We start from the raw sequence: 20,437 nt of genomic DNA, 5'->3' as shown, positions 1-20,437 counted from the left end.
GATTTTAGGGACTTATTATCGTCCAACCGATAATCATGCTCTTAGGCCCCTGGAGTGTTACCATGCTGATGACGAGCTGGTTCCATTGACGGACTGTTGGAGTCCTGGATTTTGCCGCAAACTAATTCCAGATAGAGAAGGAGTAGTTACAATCGAAGAAAAGGTGATCACGTGTTTCCGGAGCCGCATTGCAGAGGACGCATGCATGATCAGTTTTGTAGCCCCAAATTGATGATCCTATCCTTTTTGAGGACATTGATTGAGATTGACGAGCCATGTCAGGAAGTTGTGCTTTGTGATTCCTGTGGTAGTCCACACAGCCATGTGCCATGAAACTTGAGGCTTGTGCTCTCTTATTAGATCATAGTCTAAGTTCATACATGTATAGTAGTGCGATAGCGGTTTTCATTGAAGTACCCACATCGCCGTGTCCTCTCCTTTACTAAGATGGATCATTGTTAGGTGAGCATGGAGAGAGAGTTGCTGCTCTGAGCGAGGGGACGGAAGAGACCAGATTCCATTAGTGCAGAGATCGGAGATAGTACAACGGACGGCCTAGATTGATCATCATATAGAAAAGTCATTTGGTTATATTTTACTGTATCGCCGCTAACTTTTTTTTTTTTTGATAAAGGGTTAAAATGTTCAAATTTTGGTTAAAATGTATCGCCGCTAACTTTCTAAACCTATGAAATTCTCAAACTGTTGCCAATGGCTGCGAACCTCATTGTAGGTAAGTCATCCAGCTCTTGTCTGTTAAGTTATTATATGAATAAAATACACACATAGTGATTGTCTTGCTTTGTTTGATTTGGATCTTTCGACATATATATTGTTGATTCTCGTTTGAACTTAATTAATTATTAGATAATCAATTGTATAGTCCGGTTTATGTCAACCGAGTCTATTTTAAATTCTATTTGATCGGTTAAGTGTTAAACCGATATTACTCTTTCATATATAAAAGAGACGATGTAACAGAGTCAGTTACAGTCAATAACAAGAAAACTTTCTTATTCTATTATGGTATCAGAGCGCTGAGCTCAACGCTCAGCTGCGATCATCGTTTTCCGCTTTCTTTGACCTCGATTCGTCGGTTTCTTCACCGATTGATCATCCTTCTTCACCAGATATCGATCATTCCGTCGATATCACGTTTTCTCATCGTCTCGAATCATGGTTACACTACGTCAATCTTCGCGTAGAGGTGTTCGTGTATCCACTTCTGCGACGAAAGCGACAAATCCATCTCGTAGAGCTGATCGATGACCTATTACGGCGACGACAGTTCCAGATCAAGCTATTCCAACAACTTTTCCGTCTAACGCTAGCTCATCCATTCCGATGAACTTTCCGATTCCACTCTCCTCAGATTCATTCAACTTTGATGGGATCCAGTACTCACCGTACTTCCTTACGAGCGGTGATAACCCTGGATCATCCATCATTTAAGAGACACTCGATGGTACAAACTACAACACTTGGATTCTCGCTATCACTATTGCTCTAGATGCGAAGAATAAGCTTTCATTTGTTGATGGATCGTTACCTAGGCCCTCTGAAAATCATCCTCACTATAGAATCTGGTCTCGTTGCAATAGTATGGTTAAGGCTTGGATTCTTAACTCTGTCACGAAACAGATCTATGGAAGCATTCTCAGATTCAATGATGCTTCTGAGATATGGAAGGATCTTGCAACACGTTTTCGAATCACAAATTTGCCGAGATCTTATCACCTCACACAGCAGATCTGGTCTCTTCATCAAGGTTCATTGGATCTTTCAACTTACTATACCAAATTGAAAACTCTTTGGGATGAACTTGATGGAGCAGATTGTGTGAAAACTTGTCAAACTTGTGATTGTTGCAAAGCGATGTACAACAAAGCTGAACATGCTAAGATCATCAAGCTACTTGCTGGCTTGAATGATTCTTACTCTAATGTTCGCAGTCAGATCATTATGAAGAAGAACGTTCCTGATCTTGCTGAGGTTTATAATCTCTTGGATCAAGACCACAGTCAAAGGAGCTTCAATCCTATTCCTAATGCGTCTGCTTTTCAAGTCACCACTGAGACCACTGCAGCTTCTGTTAATGCGACTCAAACTCTTCCATCGAATCGCAGCAACAGACCTCTGTGTTCTCATTGTGGATATTCGGGTCACACTATGGATAAGTGTTACAAAATTCATGGTTTTTCACCGGGCTTCAAGTCCAAACGAGTAGCTGCTGCAGAGAAACAAGCCACTCCTGTGAAACCAGTTGTAGCAAATATGACTCATACTGATCTTACTAATGACTCTATTGCTACAGGGATGATGAACACTTTATCTAAAGACCAAATCCAAGGAGTTATTGAATATTTCAATGCTCAGTTGCAGCTTTCAAGTGATCCCAAGACACAAGTTGCTTCTACTTCTGGAGGCTCTATCACGACTCTTCCCGGTATGACTCTTTCAACAAATACTCTTTATTTTGTTGGCGTTCTGAGAGCTACAGGAAATGTTTTATCTTCTGTGTCTTGGATCATTGACAGTGGTGCAACACATCATGTCTGTCATGATCGTTCTAAGTTTCTTACTTTATCTGATACTCTAAATCAATCTGTGAGCCTTCCGAACGGTTTAGGAGTTCAGATAGTTGGAACTGGTCAAGTTAAGATCAATGAGAGCTTGATCTTAAATAACGTCCTCTACATACCTGACTTCAGATTGAACCTCATTAGTGTCAGTCAAATGACCAAAGACTTGGGATTTTGAGTGGCTTTTGACAGTGGATCTTGTATGATTCAGGATCTTACCAGGGGGTTGATGATTGGTCAGGGTGAAGAAGTGGCAAATTTATACATTTTGGATGAAGCTTCCGTTGGTGAACTCTCCACAAGACCATCAAGTTTCTGTGCTAGTGTTGTACTTGATTCAGCCTTGTGGCACCATAGACTAGGACATCCTTCTATCCAAAAGATTGATTCAATCTCTAATGTACTGGGAATCTCTCAAAGAAATAAAACTTCATTTCATTGTGCCATTTGCCCTCTTGCAAAACAGAAGCATCTATCTTTTCCTTCTCAAAACAACATGAGTATCAAGCCGTTTGATTTGTTGCACATTGATACTTTGGGACCTTTCTCTGTGACTTCAAATGAAGGATATATATATTTCTTAACTATTGTGGATGACCACACAAGAGTTACCTGGATTTATCTCATGCGCACAAAGGATGAAGTTCTTACTCTGTTTCCTGAGTTTCTGAAGATGGTAGAGACGCAATACAAGACAACTGTTAAGGGAGTGAGGTCTGATAATGCACCGGAGCTCCGATTCACTGACTTATATAAAGCCAAAGGGATCTAATCTTACCATTCTTGTCCAGAGACTCCGGAGAAAAACTCAGTTGTTGAAAGGAAACACCAACATATATTGAACGTTGCACGTTCGTTGATGTTTCAGGCCAAATTATCTCTGGAATACTGGTCTGATTGTGTACTTACCGCAGTATTCTTGATCAACCGTCTTCCTACACCTCTTCTACAAGATAAGTCTCCTTACCAGATGCTTACCTCAAAGCCACCAGACTATACATGATTGAGATCATTTGGTTGTCTCTGTTATGTGTCTACTTCTTCCAAGAATTGACACAAATTTCAACCAAGGGCTAAAGCTTGTATATTTCTTGGTTATCCGTCTGGCTACAAAGGGTATAAAGTAATGGATCTAGAGACTAACATCATCTCTATATCACGCAATGTCGTCTTTCATGAAGACATTTATCCTTTTGAACAATCTGAGATTCTTCCTGATATATTTGACTCTCCTGCGAAGAGTACTGCAGCGTCAACATCTGATGCTTCTACTACTACTCCTACAGTTGTTCCTGAATTCTCTGCACCAGTGGCTAATACTTCACCTATATTACCAACTGATCAGAAACGACCTTCTAAACCACCTGCTTATATACAAGACTATTTCTGTAATATGACTGAGACTACTATTCCCTATCCTCTTGCTGCACATATATCTTATGACAAGCTCTCTGAAACGTATCGCAATTACATATGTTCTGTCATTCATCATCCTGAACCCTCTTCTTTTGCTCAAGCAAAGAAGTTCGATGAATGGATTCAAGCCATGAATGACGAACTCATTGCTTTAGAGAGTACTGATACATGGGAAATAGTCTCACTTCCAGATGGTAAGCATGCTATTGGATGTCGGTGGGTTTATAAGGTTAAGTTGAATGCTGATGGCACACTAGAACGTTATAAGGCACGTCTTGTTGCCAAAGGTTATACACAACAGGAGGGGATTGATTTTGTGGACACCTTTTCTCCTGTGGCCAAGATGACTACTGTTAAAACTCTGTTAAAAGTTGCAGCAGTCAAGCAATGGAGTCTCACACAGTTGGATGTATCGAATGCTTTTCTTAATGGTGACTTACATGAAGAAATATACATGTCCTTACCACCGGGTTATACTCCTAAGGAAGGCACTGTTTTACCTCCAAATCCTGTGTGTCGCCTCAACAAATCTTTGTATGGCTTGCGTCAAGCTTCGCGTCAATGGTTTCTGAAATTTAGCAGCACTCTTACTGCGCTTGGCTTTCAGTCATCCCATTCTGACCACACTCTGTTCATCAGTAATAAAAATGGCAAATATGTTGCTGTTCTTGTATATGTTGATGACATTATAATCGCAAGCAATGATGATGACAGTGTTACTTTACTCAAAGAAAATCTCAAGAAGTGTTTCAAGTTGTGTGACCTTGGTCCTCTACGATTTTTTTGGGACTTGAGATTGCTCGTTCTAAGGAGGGGATTTCTATTTGTCAACATAAATACGTTTTGGAGTTGCTTGAAGAAACAGGTTTTTTGGCTTGCAAACCTTCTTCAATTCCAATGGATCCAAGTACTAAACTTGTTCAAGATAGTGATGAACCAGTTCTTGCTGATTCTACTCTGTATCGCCGATTTGTTGGCAAGATGATGTATCTTACGATCACTCGTCCGGATATAACTTTTGCCGTTAATCGTCTATGTCAGTTTGCTTCGGCTCCGAAAGAATCTCATCTACAAGCTGTTTATAGAGTACTTCGTTACTTAAAAGGCACGCTTGGAAAAGGGATTTTTTACTCTGCACATTCTGACTTGACTTTGAAGTGCTTCACGGATGCTGATTGGTCTTCATGTGCTGACACTCGACGTTCAACCTCGGGGTTTTGCATGTTTCTTGGACCTTCTCTTATCTCTTGGAAATCCAAGAAACAAGATACGGTTTCTCATTCTTCTGCAGAATCTGAATACCGTTCGATGGAGTTTGCAGTACGTGAGATAGCTTGGCTTGTCAAGCTTCTCGCTGAGTTTCTTGCTCCTCAAACACAACCGGTTGCCTTCTTTTGTGATTCAACAGCTGCTATTCACATTGCCAATAATGCTGTCTTTCATGAGAGAACTAAACACCTTGAAAATGATTGTCACATTGTTAGAGAGAAGATACTAAAGGGTTTGATCAAGACTTTGCATGTACGGACAGATAATCAGCTCGCCGACATGTTTACAAAGCCTTTGTATTCTGCTCTGTTTCAGACTCATGTTCGCAAGATGGCTATGTCTAACATATATATGCCATCTTGAGGAAGGGTATTAGATAATCAATTGTATAGTCCGGTTTATGTCAACCGAGTCTATTTTAAATTCTATTTGATCGGTTAAGTGTTAAACTGATATTACTCTTTCATATATAAAAGAGACGATGTAACAGAGTCAGTTACAGTTAATAAGAAGAAAACTTTCTTATTCTATTATTAATCATAAGATCGTAACCCAAACAAATATAGATTGGTTAGGTCATATTTTTTTTTTTGTAACTGGCTTAAAAGTTAAGGTCATATTTTGGTTGGATTTAGTTTACAAAAAAAAAATTATTTTGGTTGGATGGAGTTTGGTAATAGACACGTGGTCAAGATCATGGTGGTGAGATTTATGTTTTATTTTCTGTAAAAACTTTATCGTAGCTTTATGTTTGCTTTTGCATGTATTGCGGTTAATTTCGTATATACGATTACTACTTAGGCATATAAAGCCTCCATTTTATCGTATTAGAAACTGAATGTTCTTAGAAGTCATGTTTTTCTTCGTTACAGAGATAATTGTAAAAGAGATTTATAGTTCTAAACTATTACCTTCTTTTTACCGATAAATTACCATCACCCGTCGTGGTTTGGCGGCTAGAGATGTAACATACTAACATACATGTTTTTGTTGTGCAAGGAATAAAGGAAAAGCCCTAAAATGGGGACGGAATTGAACAAGGCCTTAAGTTGGGAGATAGACAACTTCTCTGAAAGGACCGATGTGATGAAGGCGGAGACCTTCTCAAGCGGCCTTATACTTTTACGTGATACTTTTAACAATTATAATAATTTATACTCGTTTTGAAAAATTTAAAATACAACATATACAAAAAACTAAATTTTTATTCTATAGTTAATGCAGTGAAAAAAAAAAATTTAATGCAGTGACAAAAAGAAAAAAAAATTCTATAATTAATGTAATTGTGTAATTTATTTTAATAACAAAGAATTAAACAAAAATGATATATATATACAAATTGTTAGCAAATCTTTATTATTTAAAATAATTAATTGCCATATATGTTTTAACAATATTAGGTAATTCGTAGGTTTTATTTAAGAAAAAATAGATAATAAATTTCAATATATATGATAAATGAATGGTCAATAATGAACATATTATATAATATAACATTTCCTAACAATTTAATTTTGTATTAACAAAATTTTCAATTGATTCTGAAACCATCGTTAGAAAAAATTAGAATTTTAATTACGTGAAAACTCAGCATGTCACTTTTTTAATTAGTATAAACTATATATTATAACTTTTTAATGTTTTTCTATCAATATGTAAAGAATATGTTTTAGGATTGCTGATGTAAGCAATTTTTCTAGAAAAAAAGTTAAATCCAAGGGTTGAAAGTACATTCTTATAATCCAATGGATGGTGAAGATTAATCAAGAAGAAAATCAGTAAAAAGGAAAAAGAAAAATCTAAAACCCTATCTATAGTTTCAGACTTCCAGGGGTTGCGTCAGCATTTTGTTTTATTATATGACAAAAAGTTGAGAAAATCACAACCGGTTAAAGAAAATAGAGTTAACACAACGGACGGGCTAGATTGATCATATAGAAAAGTCATTTGGTTGTATTTTAATTGTATCGCCGCTAACTTTCTAACCCTCTGAAATTCTCAAACTGCTTCCCAAGGCTGTGAACCTCATCGTAGCCTCGTAGGTAAGTCATCCCGCTCTTGTCTGTTAAATTGTATGAATAAAAATATACACATAGTAATTTGCTTGCTTTCCTCTTCTTTTAAGAAAAGTATTGTTGTTTGATTTGGATCTTTCGACATATTGTTGATTCCCGTTTGAACTTAATTAATCATAAGATTGTAACCCAAAAAAATAGATCGGTTAGGTCATATTTTGGTAGGATGGAGTTTGGTAATAACAATGTGGTAAAGATCATGTTGGTGAGCTTTAAGTTCTCTTAAAATAATTAATCGTATATAGGACGACTACGTAGGCATATATATGTATATATATCCTCCTTTCATGATATTAGAAATCTGGATGTTGTTTACAGCGATAATTGTAAAAGATGTAGTTCTAATCTTCATGTTTGAGATGTTAACTATTATTTGTTAAATTACCAGTCACTCGTATACGGTATGGCCTAGCTAGGAGCTGTAACATTTTGTTTTGTATTTGTTGCGCAAGGAATAAAAAAGCCCTAAAATGGAGACGGAATTGAACAAGGTCTTAAGTTGGGAGATAGACAACCCCTCTGAAAGGACCGATGTGATGAAGTCGGATACCTTCTCAAGTGGCGGCTGCAATTGGTAAATTAGAGGGGGGGGGATCCGTGTTGCTGTTCTCTATATTTTTAGAATTTAAAATTCTGATGTTTTCTCTTAATTAGGTTTCTTGGCGTTTGTGCTCGTGATCACCTGTATATGTACCTGAAAGATGTGGATACTCATAAGTTGAGACCTGGATGGAAAAGGAGAGTTAGCTTTTGCTTCGTTTTGTTGAACAAATCCGGCAAAGAGCTTTTTAGGTCACCAGGTAACGATGAGCTTGATTATATTATATATGTTGCATTTAATTTGTTTTTTAGTTGTACTTGTGTATCTGATTGATAAAAAAGAGAAGTTGATATATAACTGTTTTGTTTAATCTTTTTATAGACGAAGGCAGATGCAGATTGTTTTGCGCTGAGGCCCCAGACTGGGGTTTACCTAGGACGTTTCCTTTGACGAAGCTCCGAGAAAAAGGGTTTCTGGAGAAAAACAAACTAACCATTGAAGTCTACATGAAAGTATTTGAAGTTGTTCAAGAAGGAAAATCAACTGAGAATGATGTTTTAGATTACAATGGTTTCCATATTTTTGCTTCTCAAGTAAGCTGAATTGAGGAGCCACTTGTTTCTTTTTTCATGATGTTTTAGATTACAGCGTTCTTTCTTCTTTTGGCAGGCTAATCCAGTGGGAGATATCTCTATAGATCATCCAGACTTTGCATTAGATGTCATACCAAAGAACCAAGCGGTGAGAACAGTATACATGAATCTCCTGCTCGGCCTTGTGGAGACGCTGAGAAAGTCTCCACAGAGCTTGTCCGTGACTGAACTACGGAATGCTCAAAGTGAATTGACTCAGCTGACAGAAGCAGGCTTTAAGCTCGACTGGTTGAATTCAAAGATTCAGGAGCTTTCCTTGGAGAGGAAGAAAGTACTCTCTGATGGGCCTTGGGTCACACAACTCGAGGAACATGTCAAGATAATGGAACTGAATTTGGCAGATCTCAAAGTTGAACTGAACAAGGAGAAGGTCAGATCTATCATTTCTTCTCAAGTAAGCTGAAGGAGGAGCCGCTGATTTCCTTTTCTTCTTTAAATTTCCATTAATAAACAACACCAACATGATTAGCATAGTAACAATGTTCTTTGTTCTCTTGGCAGGCTAGTCCAGTGGGAGATATCTCAGCACATCTCCCAGACTTTGCAGTAGATGTCATACCAAAGAACCAAGGGGTGAAAACATCATACATGAAGGAAGCGTGCTTCAATTATGACTCGTTGAATTCAAGGCTTGAGGAGCTTTCCTTGGAGAGGAAGAAAACACTTTCTGATGGGTCTCGGATCCAACAGCTCGAGGAACACGTCAAAAATTTGGAACTGACATTGTCGGATCTGAAAGTTGAGCTGGACAAGGAGATGATCAAATCTGCTCAAGTTTCTTCGTTTGATTTTGTAGATTTTTTAATAAAGAGATTTTTTCTCTCTTGTTTCTCTATCTCAAAATACTAAAACTATAAGTGTATGTTTTATTATAATCAGACTCCAAGGTTGAGTTTCATTCGAATAATAAAATAAACAACCTCTAGCGGTATTTTATTATATAAAATGTGGTTCTTCAAAAATGTTAATTAACATAATCGCTAACATGAGCATTATATAATTAAAATTATGATAAGTGTTAATTTATCTCATAATTAAAAATATATATACTAAGATAATAACAAAAACGAATTTTGTTAAAAAGTAACTATAAATAGAATGAATAGTTCTTTCCATTTTCAAAATTCTAAACAAAAGATTACTTGATATTAATTTTCTTTCAAATAATTTTACACCTGTTTAAATATATAATGATTGTAAATATATATACTTAGATAATAAAAACGAATTTAAAACTAGCTTTAAATTTTTTTAATTGTAAAAAAAATATTTTCTAAAATTATTTGATAATAATCTTGTTTAGAGATTTTCCTTTTTCAAAAATCCTAAACAAAAAAGATATGAAAAGAGATTTATTTAATAATAATTTTCTTTAAAAAAAATCTCAATGAAAATATAATTATAAAATATTATATTGAGCTTGGTTCTTCAAAATTACTAATTAACATGATTGTGACAGTTATATATTTAAAATTGTGGTATATGTTATACAATCTCATAATTAAAAATATATATATACTACAGATATACCATGGATTTTATCCATTTTTAGCCATGGCATATATATATATATATATTATGTTTTGGAGGCTTTTTAACATATTTACAGGTTCATGTGTGATTTGGAGTAAAATAGTGATTTTGGAGCTTTTTGGAGATAAAAATTGAAAAAACTCGTAGCTAACCATCGAACCAGTATGGAGCTCGACATTCAGAGTCAATAATCGATCGATGCACATATGTGCCATCGATCGACGGCGAAGCGCGCAAAATCCAGCTTGATTCTCAGCCGACTCAAAGCACAAGTCTTCCACAAATTATAAGAATGTCCATGGCCGACTTTAACCTAATATTTAAGTGCTATGTCATTGTTTTAGGCAACACACGCTTTTTTATTTTCTTCTTTTCACTGCAAATCATATTTAGGGTTTTTAATAGATTTTGAGAGAATCCATAACTCCTTCAGAGATTTGTATTGAAACTCCAGTTTTTTTACTCTATTATATTCTATTGCTATTTATGTTTATTGATATGAATTGCGTAGTTATGTCTGAGTAATTAATCTGTTAGGTTTATGGGTCAAATATGTTATGAATGATTAACCCCAAATATAGAATTACTAAGTTGTTAGAGATATCAATCAATAGAATTATTCTTATTGCTTGTGTTCTAGAGTAGCTAACTAGAACATTGATCTTAGGATAATTAGGCGCATGCGACAGCTTTGTCTTTTACCGGAATTGATTTTTCTTGAGTTAGGATTTCTGGAAACAAACGACAGTTGATATAGGAAACCTAGTGAACATATTCAACCCGATCACTAAAGCTTGCAAGAAAATCATCGATCGACGATTCAAAAGGTGTATCGATTGATCGACGATTCAAAAGGTGTATCGATCGATCGACGATTCAAAAGGTGTATTCGTCGATCGATCGATACTTAATCAATAGTATCTATCAACACTTTCTCCAGATTGACACATGCAGTTGAGATCTGAGATCTAGACAATAGATAGTCTACACAAACGGAATTTGATAGATTATTGTTTAAGTTTGGGTTCTCGAATATCCTACATGCAATTTAGTCTCTATATTATTATGATCTTGATTACCTGAATAGAAACCCTAGACTTAACGCTTTATCATTATTTTTTACAAACCTCTATCAAAACAACCGAACAACTACCTTGTTCACACTGCTATTTAATTATTTACTTGCTTACATAGCTTAACTACTGCTATTTAGGATTTATTGTGTGCCCTAACTCCCCATGAATTTGATCTCTAAGTACTACAACTCAACCTCTTATTTGAATGAGTATAAATCACTCATTTGGGTAATTTTAGTGATATCAACTACGATAACAATAAATGATTTTGGATAAAATTAATTAAAATTATTATTTAATAGTAATTTTCTATTTTTAAAATCGTAATATAATTGCAAAATATTATTTGATAGTAATTTTCCTTATAATATGGTGACATGTGTTAGAATATCTCATGATTAAAAATATATATACTTAGAAAATAAAAAAACGAAAAACTATTTTCAAAATTAGTTAATTGTAAAACGTTTTAAAAAATATTTAATAGTAATCTTTCAGGAAAAGTTCTTATTTAAAAAAAATCCTAAAGAGAAACATAATGTATTTGTAAAATAATTTACTTAATATTATTTTTCCTTTTCTAAAATCCTAAAGAAAAGATATTGTAAAAGATTATTTGTAGTAATTTTCTTCTTAAAATTTTTGTACGTACTAAAATATCTCATGATCAATAAAATATATAATAAGATAAAAAAATAATTTTAAAAAAAATAATTTTAAAATTATTTAATAGCATTTTTCTACTTTTTATTTTAAAAATTTTAAACAAAAGAAGATTTGTAAAATAATTTATTAATACTAATTTTCCTTTTCTAAATTTATAAAGAAAATATAGTTGTAAAAATTCTTTGATAGTAATTGTCATTTTCTATAATCTTAACATAAAAAAAATTGTAAAAGAATGTTTAATAGTACTTTTCATTTCTTGAAATCCTAATGAAAAATACTTATAAAATAATTATTTAAAATATAATATTTATAAATAATCAACTTTCCTATTTAAATAATTAAATTTCTTAATCATAAACCAAAAGAAACTAACACTATTCACTATCTATATATATAAACTCCCTCAGTTTTTGTCACTTCTCATATTTTGATATAAAACATAATAAGAGATACCAGAAAATATTAGGTGAGTATTTTTGCATGTTCTATCACATCTTCGCGTTTCTTAGGATGTCACATGATCTTCACATTAAGCTGATGTTGATTTTTTTTCTTAAAAATATTATAGTATTTTTAAACTGAATTTTGTTCAAAAATTAATTATAAATATTACCTAATAGTAATTTTCCATTTTTAAAATTCTAAACAAAAAATAATTGCAAAGTATTATTTGATAGTAATTTATTCTAATTTTGTTAAATGTATTAAAATATATAATAATTTAAAATATATATTCTAAGATAGAAAAATGAATTTTGAAAAAACTTTTAAAATTTATTTAATAGTAAAAATTAATTTTAATAATAATTTAATAGTCGATTTTTTAGAAATTTTCTTTTCCAAAAATCCTAAACAAAAAAATTGAAAAATAATTTGTTAAAGATTATATTAAGTTTGGTTCTTCAAAGTTTGGGTCGACGATCTTATCCACGATAACTATCAAATAATAATTTATTTCAAATATTTTTTTATGAATAATCAACTTTTCTATTTAAATAGTTAATTTTATTTTTAAAAATCACAATCCAAAAGGAATTATAATTATTCACATCTATATATGTGATTATAATCTCTCATATTTTGTGACTTCTCATACTTTGACACCAAGCATAATAAGAAATACAAGAAAAATATTATGTGACTTTTTGGCATGTTTTTCACATATTCGCGGGTTATATTTTTTGGGGTATCACATCTTGAAGAAATAACTAGATATCCTGATCTTCAGGTTAAATTGATGTTGAATTATTATATATATAATTGTCATGATGATGTATATTAGTTATTGTTACATTTATACTTAAGCAGTTGTACATATAGATGTTATATTGTTGTTCCTAAGTTAACGGGGGAAGTTAATTTGATTATTATGCTTAGTGTGATTATGCTTATGTGTGTTTGTTCTTATCGACATACAAAATTGATTATGATGTTTTAGATCATGTTACTAAGGAATTTAAGTCAAAGAGAAGGACTTTGCAATGAAATATTGTATTTCATACTATTAAGGAATTTAAATCAAAGAAAAAGACTTTATAATAAAACAATTTACTAATAACTCGCTTAGGCAACATGAATATTGAAGCAAAAATCCTAACCGGAATTTACAAGACGGTTTTTCAAACTGAAAAGACGTCAATTTCCTAACATGATTTTGCTATGCAATGACTATCAACAAAAGTTAAGATCAAAACTTAAAAAATTAGTCTATATTTGTTAAATCCAATCTTACAATTATACGCCGCACTATCTAAAATCACTACAACTAAAAAGCTTCATAATTTTAAAATAAAATGACAATAGTGTTCCGTAAAATATTTTTTATCAAGAGGTTTTCAAGAATATATGATATATAGAAAAGAGGTTAAAATTACACCATGATGCCAAAGTAATCAAATTTGAAATTTTGTCTAGCAATATATTTGATATGTAGCTGACTATCAATAATGCATATTGATTAGTGTTGTAATATTAATATTGTGAATTATGCTATTTTTAATTTGTCTTAAAGAATATAGAAAGTACACAGTTCTATAAGTTTTAATTAACTACAATTAATATTATTTTGAAAATTTTCTAAAAGTGAAGTATTTGTTAAAAAAACAAAAAAAACTAATATACTAATCATATGGAAGAAAACAGATTATTATTACTAAAAATAAGTCACAAAACCCAAGAACTAATGTGAAAAATATTTTATTCTTTTCATGTGTTCATGAAATTAAAAAATCAAATAAAACACGTGCAACGCATGGATCCATATATAAAATCAATCACTCGTATCTGCTCTTAGGCCTGAGCATTTTAATATGGACCCGAAAACCTGAACTGGAACCGTACCGGCAATATTCGACTCGAAACCAAATTGAAAATTTACAAGTATCTTATGGGTCCAAATTTGTTTTACCCGAAAGAACCATAACCGAAAGGAACAGTGGCGGAGCCACCCCTTGGTCAGGGGGGTCACATGACCCACATGGTTTTTGTAAAAAATAAAAATTTTGCTTGTATACTGGAGAAACAAAATTGAGAAAATGCTATAGATTTAGTTTAATGACCCATGTAATAATGCCTATTATGAAATTGACCCTAGTGGAGGATTAAGCTAGCTCCGCCACTGGAAAGGAATCGAACCAAATAGACTTATACCGAAAAGAACCAACTTAAATAGACCCGACTCGATAAGAATCGATTTGTACCGATTTAAAAACATGTATATCAAAAACAATATTTTTTGTATTCTATTTTATACGTATTATTTTATGATTTAGTTGAAATATCTTTTGTTAACAATATTTGATATTATTTTGTAACGTTTTAAGTAATATGAAGCTCTAAAATGTAAAAGTTAGACTTTAATTTTATACGTAAGTATTAATATCTTAATTTAAGTTACTTTGTAAATTTTAGATATACATGACAAATATCGACAAAATTTGATAGAATTTGGGTATATCATGTCCTTTTCAGATCTTAAATACCTGAATCCGATTTGGACTCAAGAAAAACTGACCGAACCAAAAATTTAAAATAACTATTGGATCCAAATGTTTAGGATTCGAAAGATCTGGACTCGAAAGGAACCGAATCAAACCCGATTCAAAAACCCAAATGCCGAGACCTATTTGCTCCTTTGATTTGCTTCGGGTTGAAAAGATGGTTCGAACCTGACCGATGTAGCATGCGCCAGTAAATATACCCAAAGATAACTAAAATAATCATTAAATACGGTTTTGTTTAAATATTTTCTATTCAAACTATCACATTTTATTCAAAATACTCAAAGGTATCAAAAATCTAAATTATTAAAATAATTATAAGCATAACTATAACTAATATTTTTAGATGTAGATTTACATTTAGATCAAATTTCAAAATTTTGCATATACTAGTGACAAAAAAAAATTTAAAATAAAGGGTTTAGTTCGAGTTCTTAAAGAAATCAAGAAGAAGAAATAAACACGCAATTTAGTTACGTTTAAATCAATTATGTAAAGATCTAACAATATACACACGTGCTTTCGTACTTGGCATGCAGGTCCAACCCATAAAAACAAAAGAGAGCAAAAGCGAGAGAATTTGAGATTGTCGTTAAAGATACCAAAAGAAAGAAGAAGAGAGAGAGATTTTTCACCATGGGCAATCATTCCGACCTCGGGGCTCGCCTTCTCACTGAAGAGCATCTTCGTACAGAATCACCTTCTACCGGCGTGGTAACGAAGAAAGAAGATATCACCGAAGAAGAAGATGTTCCTAAAGAAACATCTCGCGAGGGCGCAACGGCACCGGAGATTCCACCCACCGCCGTCCCTACCGTCTATAAACCCATCATCACAGTAGCGGTGATACTCCTCTGCGTTTACTTAACCTTCGCGGTTACAACCTACACGTTACTTCCAGAAGAGTTCACGGGAACCAAGACCAATCTATTCGTCGACGCGCTCTACTTCGCCGTCGTCACTTTGTCCACCGTCGGTTACGGCGACATTGTCCCGTCAAGTACAAGAACGAAGATCTTGAACATCGTTTTGGTAAGCATCGGAGTCTTCTCTCTCGATTATCTGATGAATCGAGTTGTTATACACTTGCTTGATCTTCAAGAAAAGGCAATTCTTGCACGTATCAAAACGCCTTCTTCGGTAGTAGTAGACGAGGTCAAGGGGAGGATAAGAACAGAGTTCAAGTTGTGTTTAGCGATTCTCGCCGTCGTCTTGTGCGTCGGAGTGGGGACTCTTTTTCTTCACTATCACGAGAACTTAGATTTGATAGATTCGGTTTACTTGTCGGTTATCTCTATTGGGACGGTTGGTTACGGAGATGAGGCATTTCAGACGGTTTATGGTAGGGTTTTTGCCCTCGTATGGATTCTTATGTCTGGTCTTGCAGTCACAACCTTCTTCTACTACTTTGCTCAGACGAGGATTGGGGGTTCCATAATGCAACTTCCGGAGAGCATGAGGTATAGGATTCTCCCTTGTGATTTCTTTTTCTTTTTGTGTTACTGTTTTAGTACTGACACTTTTCTTTGTTTAGTGAATCAAAAACTAGGATTGACAAAGCTGAGTTCATTCTGTGGAAGCTTAAAGAAGATAAGACGATTACTGAGGAAGACATAAGGCGGGTCCTAGAGGGGTGCGAGAGATCTGGATAGTAACAGATCGTCTAGGTTAACATCTTAGCTCTTGGGTATTGAGTAAGTGAGATACACATGTAAATGATTTGAGACTTTTCCTCTCTCTTTTTTTCTTTTTGATTTTGGGTACAGAATGTATAGAAACCATGTTGTAAATGGTGATGCCACTCTTTCTGAACTCCAGGGAAAAAAATATTCTTGTGAATGAAAAAGTTACTTGAGTCAGAAGAAACCATGTTGTAAATGGTGATGACACTCTTTCTTTTACTCATTTGAGCCTATTTGAAAAAGTTGTTATGCTCTTCTTTGGTTTCTTCGTTGGAGCCATAAATCCCGGAACTTGAGTAGAGTTTGTTTGATCTCTGCCGGGCGCGAGAGTGACTGTTTCTTCCTGAAGATATGAGTTGGGAAGTATAGCTCTTTTTGGTTGAGAATCGAACATGTTGGATTCTTCTTGTTGGTTTGAAACAGATTAAGTCATGTCAAAGCTTCATAGAAAACAGAGTGGCCATTAGGCTTTGTTCTGGTGTAAACTGAGTCATTGAATGTCAAAGGACCTGATTTAGCTGAAGCATGAGAAGTGCTTAACGATGCAGGAACTGATGATGAGCTTTCTTTGGAACTGAAGCTTCTACTCATCTGACTGAAGCTGAAGCTGAAGCGGCGGGTGGGAGAGGCAATAGGTATCTTTGGTTTCTCTAAAGAGTTGTGGCTCCTCTCCATTGCATTAGCCGAACTTGAACATTCACCTAGGACATCATCATCTTGTCTTCTATATTAACATTCAACTCTTCTAAATAATGCTATCTCCGGTTGCTAAATCTAGCTCCAAAGAAGTTGCAGAAGCTTCCACTGAATCAGTGTTATAACTACACAAAGCTGGTTAAAAAAAAAAAAAAAAAAAAAAAAAAAAAAAAACTACACAAAGCTCCTTTGGTTCCATATGCAGTACTAGAATATTCTTTACAATGTTCAAGCTGTTTCCAATCCAAAATCCCAAAACTCAAAGCCTTTTCACGGATATCTTCTTCACTTCTTCTCCGGAGATAGCTTGGTGGATCCAACATGTCACGCTTCACCAGCTCATCCTTGCCTTGATGATGCTGGGAGGTTTCGCTGGAGGAATATCTATCCTCATGAACCTTAGAGGCTCTTTGTTGCCTCACCATAGTGATATAATCACACTTTCATTCAGGAGTACGACTAGTGCCAAATCTTTAAGATTGCTGATGTCATCATCAATTTTGGTAGAAACAAAAATAAATGTTAAATCCAAGGGTTAAAGAGTACTTTCTTATATTCCAACCGACGGTGAAAAATCTTAATCCCTATCTATGGTTTCAGACTTCCAGGTAGGGTTTGCGTCAGCATTTTGTTTTATTATACGATAAAAAGTTTAAGAAAATCTCAACCGGTTAAAATAATATGGTTTAATACAACGGACGGCCTAGATTGATCACAGATAAAAGTCATTTGGTTGTATTTTAAATTGTATCGCCGCCGCTCACTTTCTAATCGTAAACTGTTAGCAAGGCTTCGAACTTCATCGTAGGTAAGTCATCCCGCTCTTGTCTGTTATGTTGTATGAACAAAATACACACATATAGTGATATTTTTCCTTTCTTTTTATTTATAAGGAGAAGTATTGTACTGTTCGATTTGAATCTTTCGAGTCGTAACCCAAAAACTAGATCTGTTATTAGGTCATATTCTGGTTGGATGGAGTTTTGTAATAACAACGTGGTCAAGATCATGTTGGTGAGATTTTTGTTTTCTTGTACAAACTTAATTAATCGTAGGTTTATGTTTTCTTTTGCATGTATTATGGTTCTTCGCGCGTGGTTTGGCCTTAGGAGCTATAGCAATTTGTTTTGTTCGCGCAAGGAATAAAATGGGGATGGAATTGAACAAGGCCTTAAGTTGGGAGATAGGCAACCTCTCTGAAAGGACCGCTGTGATGAAGTCGGATTCCTTCTCAAGCGGCGACTGCAATTGGTAAATCAGATGGAAAAACCTCCGTGATGTTTTCTTTTTTTTTTTTTGATATCTCTGGTGTCTGGGCAGCCACTTTCCCAAATATCCCCCGAAGGGGTCCAGCGCCCCAGCAGTAAGGATGTTAAATCGCTGTGGCCGGGTTTCGAAGCTGGGTGGCGGGCACCTCAGCCGAGGTTCCATTACCACCAGGCTACGAAGCCCGGTTCCGTGATGTTTTCTCTTAGGTTTCTTTGCGTTTATGCTCGTGATCACTTGTCTATGTACCTGAAAGTTTTGGATACTCATAAGTTGAGACCTGGATGGAAAAGGAGAGTTAGCTTTTGCTTCGTTTTGTTGAACCAATCTGGCAAAGAGCTTTTTAGATCACCTGGTAATGAGCTTGATTATGTTGCATTTGTTGTACTTGTGTATCTGATTTTATTATGAAGAGAAATTTATATATATATATATATATATATATATATATATATATCTGTTTGTTTTATCTTTTTACAGACGAAAGCAGACGCAGATTGTTCTGCGCTGAGACCCCATCCTGGGGTTTACCCTGGACGTTTCCTTTGACGAAACTCCAAGAAAAAGAGTTTCTGGAGGAAAACAAGTTAACCATTGAAGTCTACATGAAAGTATTTGAAGTTGTTCATGAAGGAAAATCAACTGAGAATGATGTTTTAGATTACAATGGTTTCCATATTTTTGCTTCTCAAGTAAGCTGGATTGAGGAGCCTCTTGTTTCTGTTTTCATCCTTAAATTTTACATTAAATAAACACCAAGAATGGTTGACATATATATAGTACCAATACTCTTTCTTCTTTTGGCAGGCTAATCCAGTGAGAGATATCTTTGGACATCACCCAGACTTTGCATTAGATGTCATACCAAAGAACCAAGCAGTGAGAACAGCATACATGAATCTCCTCCTCGGCCTTGTGGAAACGCTGAGAAAGTCTCCACAGAGCTTGTCCGTGGCTGAACTACGGAATGCTCAAAGCGAATTGACTGAGCTGACAGAAGCAGGCTTTAAGCTCGACTGGTTGAATTCAAAGATTGAGAAGCTTTCCTTGGAGAGGAAGAAAGTACTCTCTGATTGGCCTCGGGTCAAACAACTCGAGGAACACGTCAAGAACGTGGAACTGAATTTGTCAGATCTCAAAGTTGAACTGGACAAGGAGAAGATCAGATCTATCATTTCTTCTCAAGTAAGCTGAAGGGGGAGCCGTTGATTTCCTTTTCTTCTTTAAATTTCCATTAAGAAACAACACAAGCATGATTAGCATAGTAACAATGTTCTTTATTCTTTTGGCAGGCTAGTCCAGTGGGAGATATCTCACTACATCACCCAGACTTTGCAGTAGATGTCATACCAAAGAACCAAGGGGTGAAAACATCACACATGAATCTCCTCCTCGGCCTCCTTAGGACGCTGGAAAAGTCTCCACAGAGCTTCTCTGTCACTGAACTGAACAATGCTCAAAGCGAGTTGACTGAGCTGAAGGAAGCAGGCTTCAGTCTTGACTGGTTGAATTCATGGCTTGAGGAGGTTTCCTTGGAGAGGAAAAAAACAATGTCTGGTGGGTCTCGGGTCCAACTACTCGAGGGAAGGATCAAAAATATGGAACTGACTTTGTCGGATCTGAAAGTTGAACTAGACACGGAGAGGATCAAATCTGCTGCTAAAGTTTCTTCGTTTGGTTTAGTAAATTCTTTTACAAAGAGATTCTTTCTCTCGTGTCTCTCTTTTTCAGAATACAAAAACTAATATTGTACTGTATGTTTTATTACAATCAGACCTGAAGTTTTCACTTGAAAAGAAAATAAAATACGAGTGAAATATATATTGTTAGGACTGGGAAAAAAACCCGCATCCTAAAGATCTGATCCGAAAAATTAGTATCAAATCTAAACCATAATTGGTTAAATATCCGAATGTATTCAAAATTTTGGTATTTATAGAATCAGAACCGAAATCGACCCGAACCGATGTATTTCGGATA

At 34.7% G+C, this 20,437-nt stretch overlaps 4 protein-coding genes across 9 annotated transcripts; all 4 read left to right on the top strand.

Annotated features, from left to right (window-relative positions):
• The first annotated feature begins 1,602 nt into the window (after positions 1-1,602).
• Positions 1,603-3,354, top strand: LOC130494925 (uncharacterized). Its single transcript, XM_056985767.1, has 2 exons — positions 1,603-2,727; positions 2,794-3,354. The coding sequence occupies exons 1-2, from the start codon at positions 1,603-1,605 to the stop codon at positions 3,352-3,354; spliced, it is 1,686 nt and encodes a 561-aa protein (XP_056841747.1).
• Positions 3,355-7,152: 3,798 nt separating this feature from the next.
• Positions 7,153-9,434, top strand: LOC108805332 (MATH domain and coiled-coil domain-containing protein At2g42470). 4 transcript variants are annotated; one of them, XM_018577349.2, is made up of 6 exons: positions 7,153-7,309; positions 7,795-7,916; positions 7,997-8,142; positions 8,265-8,476; positions 8,553-8,906; positions 9,038-9,434. In XM_018577349.2, exons 2-6 carry the CDS (start codon positions 7,813-7,815, stop codon positions 9,383-9,385), a joined length of 1,164 nt encoding a protein of 387 aa, XP_018432851.2. In that variant the 5' UTR covers positions 7,153-7,309; positions 7,795-7,812; the 3' UTR covers positions 9,386-9,434. The 4 variants fall into 4 exon arrangements, with proteins under 4 accessions (XP_018432851.2, XP_056842477.1, XP_056842479.1 ...); XM_056986497.1 differs by having other exon boundaries at positions 7,154-7,309; positions 8,553-8,930; XM_056986499.1 differs by having other exon boundaries at positions 7,225-7,305; positions 8,553-8,930.
• Positions 9,435-15,449: 6,015 nt separating this feature from the next.
• LOC108838864 (two-pore potassium channel 4) lies at positions 15,450-16,674 on the top strand. Its single transcript, XM_056985766.1, has 2 exons — positions 15,450-16,273; positions 16,348-16,674. The coding sequence occupies exons 1-2, from the start codon at positions 15,450-15,452 to the stop codon at positions 16,463-16,465; spliced, it is 942 nt and encodes a 313-aa protein (XP_056841746.1). The 3' UTR covers positions 16,466-16,674.
• A 1,114-nt stretch (positions 16,675-17,788) lies between these two features.
• On the top strand, positions 17,789-20,257 carry LOC108858468 (MATH domain and coiled-coil domain-containing protein At2g42460-like). 3 transcript variants are annotated; one of them, XM_056986496.1, is made up of 6 exons: positions 17,789-17,999; positions 18,310-18,442; positions 18,667-18,812; positions 18,938-19,149; positions 19,265-19,642; positions 19,750-20,257. In XM_056986496.1, the coding sequence occupies exons 2-6, from the start codon at positions 18,339-18,341 to the stop codon at positions 20,200-20,202; spliced, it is 1,293 nt and encodes a 430-aa protein (XP_056842476.1). In that variant the 5' UTR covers positions 17,789-17,999; positions 18,310-18,338; the 3' UTR covers positions 20,203-20,257. The 3 variants fall into 3 exon arrangements, with proteins under 3 accessions (XP_056842476.1, XP_056842474.1, XP_056842475.1); XM_056986494.1 differs by having other exon boundaries at positions 17,790-17,999; positions 18,301-18,442; XM_056986495.1 differs by lacking the exon at positions 17,789-17,999 and adding an exon at positions 18,057-18,150 and having other exon boundaries at positions 18,301-18,442.
• The last annotated feature ends 180 nt before the right edge of the window (positions 20,258-20,437 follow it).

The sequence above is a fragment of the Raphanus sativus genome, chromosome 5 (assembly GCF_000801105.2).
Source record: "Raphanus sativus cultivar WK10039 chromosome 5, ASM80110v3, whole genome shotgun sequence".
Lineage (NCBI taxonomy): Eukaryota > Viridiplantae > Streptophyta > Magnoliopsida > Brassicales > Brassicaceae > Raphanus > Raphanus sativus.
The sequence above is the reverse complement of the archived record's forward strand: the minus strand, read 5'-3'. Positions and strand labels throughout refer to the sequence as shown.